The sequence below is a fragment of the Coffea arabica genome, chromosome 6e (genome assembly GCF_036785885.1).
Source record: "Coffea arabica cultivar ET-39 chromosome 6e, Coffea Arabica ET-39 HiFi, whole genome shotgun sequence".
Lineage (NCBI taxonomy): Eukaryota > Viridiplantae > Streptophyta > Magnoliopsida > Gentianales > Rubiaceae > Coffea > Coffea arabica.
In genome coordinates this window covers 5,188,663-5,195,993 of record NC_092321.1, presented here as the reverse complement: position 1 = coordinate 5,195,993, position 7,331 = coordinate 5,188,663, and the positions used below count along the sequence as shown (strand labels likewise).

At 37.0% G+C, this 7,331-nt stretch overlaps 1 protein-coding gene across 1 annotated transcript; it reads left to right on the top strand.

The window, feature by feature from the left end:
• The first annotated feature begins 507 nt into the window (after positions 1-507).
• On the top strand, positions 508-2,680 carry LOC113697460 (protein LEAD-SENSITIVE 1-like). Its single transcript, XM_027217074.2, has 3 exons — positions 508-709; positions 833-906; positions 1,671-2,680. Exons 1-3 carry the CDS (start codon positions 690-692, stop codon positions 2,354-2,356), a joined length of 780 nt encoding a protein of 259 aa, XP_027072875.2. The 5' UTR covers positions 508-689; the 3' UTR covers positions 2,357-2,680.
• The last annotated feature ends 4,651 nt before the right edge of the window (positions 2,681-7,331 follow it).

The following is a 7,331-nucleotide window of genomic DNA, read 5'->3' as shown; positions in this document are numbered from 1 at the left end:
TGTTCTTTTCAATGTTTTCATATCACAACACATTTAAATAAAAATGATATTTTCTTTTGGAAATTGAAACACAATTTTTGGTAAGAGAAGCTTTGCGTCAACGGGAATGTTAGGAAGGCAATACGAAATCTACATAAAAGCAAAAAGTTAAAATATTTGTGAGTAAATCATTTTGTCAATATATATTTGAATAGCTGGATAGGATACTAATTTGTCCCAATGGGCTAAACATGACTATCTATAAATATAAACTTGGCATACGCATATTGGGATGGGAATTAAGCTGCAGTATTATTTTTCACTTGAAAAAGAGCAAAATGCATTTTTATTTCTTATTTTTTTTTTTCACGAAAGTTTTTTTAAAAATTGGTATAAAAGGGTGAGGAATAAAGAAAAAAGATTGCAATTTTCTGGAATGACCAGGGATTAAGGCATGTACAAGTGGACAAATTGGAATTTCCTTGATGACGAAGTGTTTAAAATAACGAAAGCAACGGGTATTCTCGTAAATTCAGCATCTTGAAGGCAAAGCGAACCCAAGCGGTTATCTTCAGCAACAACTTTGCGTCACCCTTTCGGTTCTCAATATAATTGGGAAAGTAAAATCGCAAACTCGTCTGAATTCGATCGCATCCTCTTCTGCTTCCCTTCAGTTGCCGGATCATTTCAATTCTAGCCAATAACAACCAATGGGGCTGCTCTCTAACAGGTGTGATTGCTGGATCATTGTAATATACTTTTTTTTTGTCTGTTGGCAGTTTTGGATTAATACCGACGAAATACAGTAATTAAAGTTTTGAACTTGTATCTTGATGAATGGAGATGTGAACAGAATTGACAGAGGCAGCCTCAAACCGGGGGATCATATTTATTCGTGGCGTACTGCTTATATTTATGCTCACCATGGTCAGGATTGCAACCTCCTTTTTCCTCTTTTCTATCCTTTTTTTTTCTTCTTTGTTTTGGTCAGAATTTATGTTATTTGTAGGTTGTTCACATTTATTTTTTTGCCATATTTTCGGGCAAATAAGAGTATGGATTCAGTAAAAGCACAAATCACGTATGTTTTGGGCCGTGGGTGCTGCTAATAACGGTAGTATAACGATTTGGGGTTGAATTGTGAAAAATCTAGAATTATGTTTTCGACCATCCCCTGATTCCATGATTTTTCTAATTGTTGGAATCGAAATTTATTTTCGTATCAAGGTTTAGGATGTTGTTTACAAACTATGTTTAATTGATTCAATACTCGACTTTTTTCGGGAAAAACATGTTATAGCACCAGTTAGAGAATTGATGTCAATTTTGCTTAATGCGTTTCCATTTTCTGGTGGACTAATAAGGAAGCTGGGAGCGTAGATATTTTATTGGGTTGCTTTCGGCGTTCATGAGCCATTTGGACACGAGAAAGGGGAAAAGGGGACGACTTTCCCTATGCTCAGATGTTGATGGTGTTACTTTGATCTTTGTAATATGCTAAAATTAATATTCTTCTCATAGAGAAACTCAGAGTGGTTGGGGGGAAGCAAATTGGGTCAACATCTCTTAATAACTTGATCGATCTTACATGTGCTGCTTATCTTTTTAAGTTTTTTTTTTTTTAAATTGTTAACGCTATCATTTTTTCTTGGTAGATTTAGGATTTTAACTGCATTTACTCAAATGTGCAGGCATCTATGTTGGGGATGACAAAGTAATTCATTTCACCAGACGGGGTCAAGAAGTAGGAACAGGGACCATATTGGATTTCGTTTTGGTGAGTTCAGGACCAAGCCGAGGTCATGTTCCATGCACAACCTGCACTTTGACTGAAGAAAGTCATGGAGTTGTTTCGACATGTTTGAAGTGCTTCCTTGCTGGCGGTGTTCTCTATCGCTTCGAGTATGCTGTTAACCCTGCTCTCTTTCTTGCAAAAGCACGCGGAGGAACTTGTACTCTTGCAGTTTCAGACCCTGATGACATTGTTGTCCATCGTGCAAACTACCTTCTTAATAATGGTTTTAGATGTTATAATGTGTTCAAAAGTAACTGTGAAGACTTTGCTATCTACTGCAAGACAGGATTACTTGTCTTGGATCATAGTACAATGGGGCAAAGCGGACAAGCAGTGTCCATTATTGGCGGTCCTCTTGCTGCTGTTTTATCAACGCCGCTGCGTCTTGTCACTACCAATGTATATGGGATGGCAGCAACTGCTGTTGGGGTTTATTGTGCTAGCCGCTATGCCACTGATATTGGGATGAGAAGCGACGTGGTGATGATGCCCGTGGAAGATCTTACGCAGAGACTAGAAACAGGATCATTGGGGGTCGCTATACCAAGTCTTCCAGCTTTGCCATCAACGCCTGTCAGCTAGCATACTGGGTTTGATATCAACGGATTATGCAATGTCTGTTTAAGTGCCATGTTTTGTGCTCAAAATACTTCCAATCTACCAAACACACGTGGATGGCTATTCATGAATGTGTTGAAATCATTGCAGTCAATTTTTATTTTCTTTTGATTTAGATGTGAGCCAGGCTTGTTTGATACATAACTTGATGCTGGCGTTTACATGGGTATGCTTTGATGGATTTTTTCTTTAGGATTGTATTTAGGTGGACTTCGAGTTCGTGTTATCACTTATCAGTTATGCTCTATACCTACTTTATTTCCAAGCGGGTGGTGATTTGCTCGAAAACTTCTTGGGATCTGTAGGAAATTTGAGATTTGATGTTCTTTTGCCTCGCACCCTGTCAGTTACTATGAGCGCACAATTTACTAGTCAGGCTGAAGCCCCTGACGGCTGCCATTGACTGATTGCAAACCATCTTCTCTTATTTGAGAATTCAGATGCGACGCACAAATCCGAGAGGAGAACATATTTCAAAACTCAATTGGCTCCTGCTCTTCCGGTCACACCGCATTACTAGCACCCTAGCACAAAGAAAAGCCAAATCGAGACGATAAACAATGGGGAGAGCGGAAGAATCAGCAAAAGGAGAGGAAATATCATACAACTGCCAGTTCAGACTTCAGACAGCTGCAATACATTTCACTCGCAATGCGTGTTTTGCAGCACCGTATCATTCTCATGAAATACATTTGGTGTCTATAACTAAACCTGCACCAAATTACTGGAAAAAGCTTACTACTTTCTTTTCAGGGAGCCGGGTTTAATCTTCGATTTTCCAACAGACTTGCAAGCTCACTAGTCGGAATGGCACTACATGCCCCTCCTTGTACGAGATTGGATCAGGGGTCTTGGGCTGATTTGCGGTTGCTAGACAAGGAGAACTGATCTCACTTGTTACTTGAGCTTATTTTCCTACAAGACAATGCTGAAGACAAGCAGCAGATATTCTAAAGCCAAAATCAAATTTCACCAGAAGTGAGACAAGTGGAGAAGAGGAGGAGGAAACCACAAACGATAGTCCCGTCCCATGTAAATCTTCACTGAACATTCACCTAAAATGCAGCAAAAAGACAATAAACCTGGTTTTCGTGGCCTTCTATAGGAGCGAGGAGGGCTGGTCCGGTCTTTGTTGAGTTTGAGGCGCATCTGGTAAAGGCAGCCCATTGGCAATCCCACGGGCATGAGCGTTGGGACGAATGGTTTGGACTAATAGTACACGTCGGCCCGTTACTAGGGTAGACCAACATTTGTTCATATCACCTCATTAAAGGAAGGTCTTTACATGTCGTCAAAATAATTTTTTTTTATTTTTTACTTTTAAAATGACAACTTTATATCATTTAAAAAATCAAATCTATAAAATTTGGTATCAACTTAGATATTTGACTACTTTTCACCTTAAACCCATCACATGACTCATACATGATTATTTATTTTTGAAAAAAAAAAAGTTAGATCCCATTTGTAGTTAAACAAATTAAGTGATTCATATCTATTTTTGTCCCTAAAAAAATAGAATCTGTTCTGAATCATATTAATTAAAAAAAAAAGGAATAGGATCAAATCTAATTCATATTCATTTTTGTCACTAAGAATGTAGGATCTAACGTTTTTGTATATAAAAAATTATTACTATATATGGATCACTTGGTGAATTTAAGCTAAAAATTGGTCGGAAACATAGGTTAGAACGAAATTTTACTAACTGGAATTTGTAAGCAATGCAAAATTAATATTTTAAAAGCAAAAAAAAAAATTAAAATCATTTAACAATATGTGAGAGACATTTATAACGATTTTCCCTTAAAATTACGTTTGTCAAAATTATTGAGCCCATACCCTATCAACTCACTGAACGCCATTAGAAGGCATCTTTCTCCGCGAGAAGCAATAACGGAGAGGAGTATTTCCACGAGATGGTGTAAAATATGTCACTATGTGGAGAGACTAAAGAGGCATCAAAATGGGACCAGAAAAAAAAAAGGCACAAAACCAAAATTTGGAAACTAGAACTTATGTTAGGCCTTTTGCACAAGCGCAATTCTAGTTCTGACTTCTTACTGGTGTCCCTTGTCGATTTTGGAACGTCATAAGTGGGCTCATGCCTGGTTGTCCAAAAATGAAAATAAAAAATCTTTTTTCTTTTACTTATAATTCAACGCACGCAGAAACTAATAATATAACTGGGAGATAGGTTTTCAAGCGGGTCAATAATCTCTCTCCAGACGCCGCATGGGACGGGGTATTGACTGCTTAGCCGTCAGTCAAGGGCGGTCACCTTCATGCACAAGAATCACTGGATGCAGGTTCACTTTGGCTTGGTAGCTTCTAGTATTTGTTTCTAGCGCAGATCATATAGCTGGAAGCCAACATATCATTCCTATCAATGGGGGGACTCCTGAGGAAATGAGGAGGAAAACTAAGGCTTTGTTTGGATTGCCCGTTTCCGTCGAAAAATTACGTCGTTTTCCGTGATCACATTTCCCTATTACCTTTTTTCCTCACATATATCAAATCGCTACAGTAATTTTTCCATGAAAAATCACGGAAAATGCAATCCAAACACAACCTAAAGTAGCCAAAAACAATATGCTGGCAATATATTATCTGGATGAGGCCCTAGTTGTATCAGATATGTCTTCAATTATTGATGAACAAGTGGCCACTTTAAATGGGAATCTATTTTCACATTGATAAGGAATTGTATTATTGACATGGAGCATATCAATGCAAACTGGACCTCTTCCTCCATGTCTCTGCTTTGCTCCCCTTCCACGTTTGGAGGGTAGAGCGTGATAGCATGGCTCCGTGGGGAGCAAGAGAACAAGAAAAGAAGAGCATCTTTAGCCTCGAATCTCAATCTCGTAATACCACCATTTTCTTCACCAACCTCGGTGTAAAAGCACATCAAAGAAAAAAAAAAAGAAGAAAAGGGAAATAATTTCTAACGTTACTTATAAAACTCAAATCACCCTTACTTATTATTAGATTCCAAGATGAAAGTTCAGTCGCTGGGTTAATTTCTTGATAACATCTTGGCATATGGTCTCCTCTTATTATCATCTCCATAATGTAGAAATTAAACGTTGGGGCGTTTTTAGTTTCCTCTCTCTCTCTCTCTCGTAAATATTACAAAGAACCGAAGAAGTTGCGCCTACACTTCCCAAAAAAAAGGGCATGTTTAAAAGCGTATCATAAAATAAGGATATATCAAGCATCGAACAATATACTGAAAGTTGAGATTCGTTAAGATGCCGAACCCTAAACTCTAGGTAACGTTGCGACCATCATCATAAACAAATAATACAAGGAAATCTAATGAAACATATCTGATATCTTATGATGAATGTTAAAAATTATTTTAAAAACAAAATAAAGAACATGAAAAATATATCAAGTCTAGGCATAGTGCACAATGAAAGTGACGGAAGGGCCCTATAACTTTTGATTCTTTGGACTCAGCTTCACCTCATTTTTACACTAGACAAAAAGCTTTCTCTTTAGATATGGGACCTCAACTGCCTTCCATATACGGCACCAAAAGCCACCTTTGCACCGCCTGGCCTCTCCAAGTTACCGACTTCATTAATTGATTGGGTCTGAGACTATTTTGCCAAAAAGGCCGAAAGGGATTAACATAAAATAAGACAAGAATGATGCAAGCCCAACAGGACAATAACTCAATAATAAAAGCACTCAAATGGACAACAAATTATTTTGTGGGATCGCCATCGGGCCATATTACTAATTTACGGGATCTTCGTTGGGCAAGTCATCATACTTGGTCACATATGCAGTGAGGCCAAGATTTTTGCTTTCATGTCAATGATATGGGATAATTTCACAAACCTCCCCTGAGTTTATGACAATATTATTGCGATGTTTGAATTGCACCTTATTTACATATAATGATTTTCTTGCATCCTCGTTATATTTTTAAATTACTTTTTTAACTTATATACATTACATTAAAAACGTACTACAACATTTTTTTTAAAAAATTATCCCCAGTAATCTCCTATCCAAACACACGTATCCTTCAAATTTTAAGAGTCATAGAAGCCTCCCTAAAAAATTTATTTGGGTCTTTGCTGATGTAAGCAAAGTATCTCTATTGATGGTCCTGAACCGCCCTTAGGTGACTTTGCTTTATAACATTACATAGAATTCCTTGGTTATTTTGAACTAAAAATATTATTCATATACTTTAAGAAAGTTATATATCAAATCCATTCCTCTTCCTTTTAAATAATAATAACAAAAATGCACGTACCTACTACTCTTAAAAGGAAAAAAAAATCATATATATGAGTTGAGTAGGTACTTATGTTAGAAGAAATCTAAAGTTTTTTTTTTCCCTCCAAATTACTACAATATTGAGAGTAAGATTGGGTTGAAGTAATTTGGTTGGTAAGGACAAGATAGAATCCATTGCTCCTCTTTGTTTTTTCTATTTTATTAGTGATTTGTTAAATTTAATTTAAGATGCATTATTTCACCTCATGGAGATGTTAAATTTAAAAATTCATGAAGGTTAAACTTTGTTTTTAACCATCAGGGGAGATAGGTGCTTTTTAAAAACCTGGAGGGTTGCCTGCAAGTGTTGTATACCTCAGGGCAAGTTTGTGAAATTATCCCAAAAGAAAAAGGGTGACAAAAGTTAACGCGTCGGAAATCGGGATCAGCTACAGCGACGTTGAACTCAAGTCAAATCTATTTTGAAGAGTATCTTTATCACGCTTACCAATTGGTGGCCGGATATGGTTGCCTTTTGCTAGCCACTAGCTTTACGCCGGATGTGGGGCAGATTAACTTTTTTTTTTTTTTTTTCCGGAAACGTTAGATGGGGCAGATTAACCGTCGTGGACGTTTTCTAATTCTAAATGATCCATTTGCATAAAGTTGATTCTTTTTAATGAGATTTGATTCTTTTTTT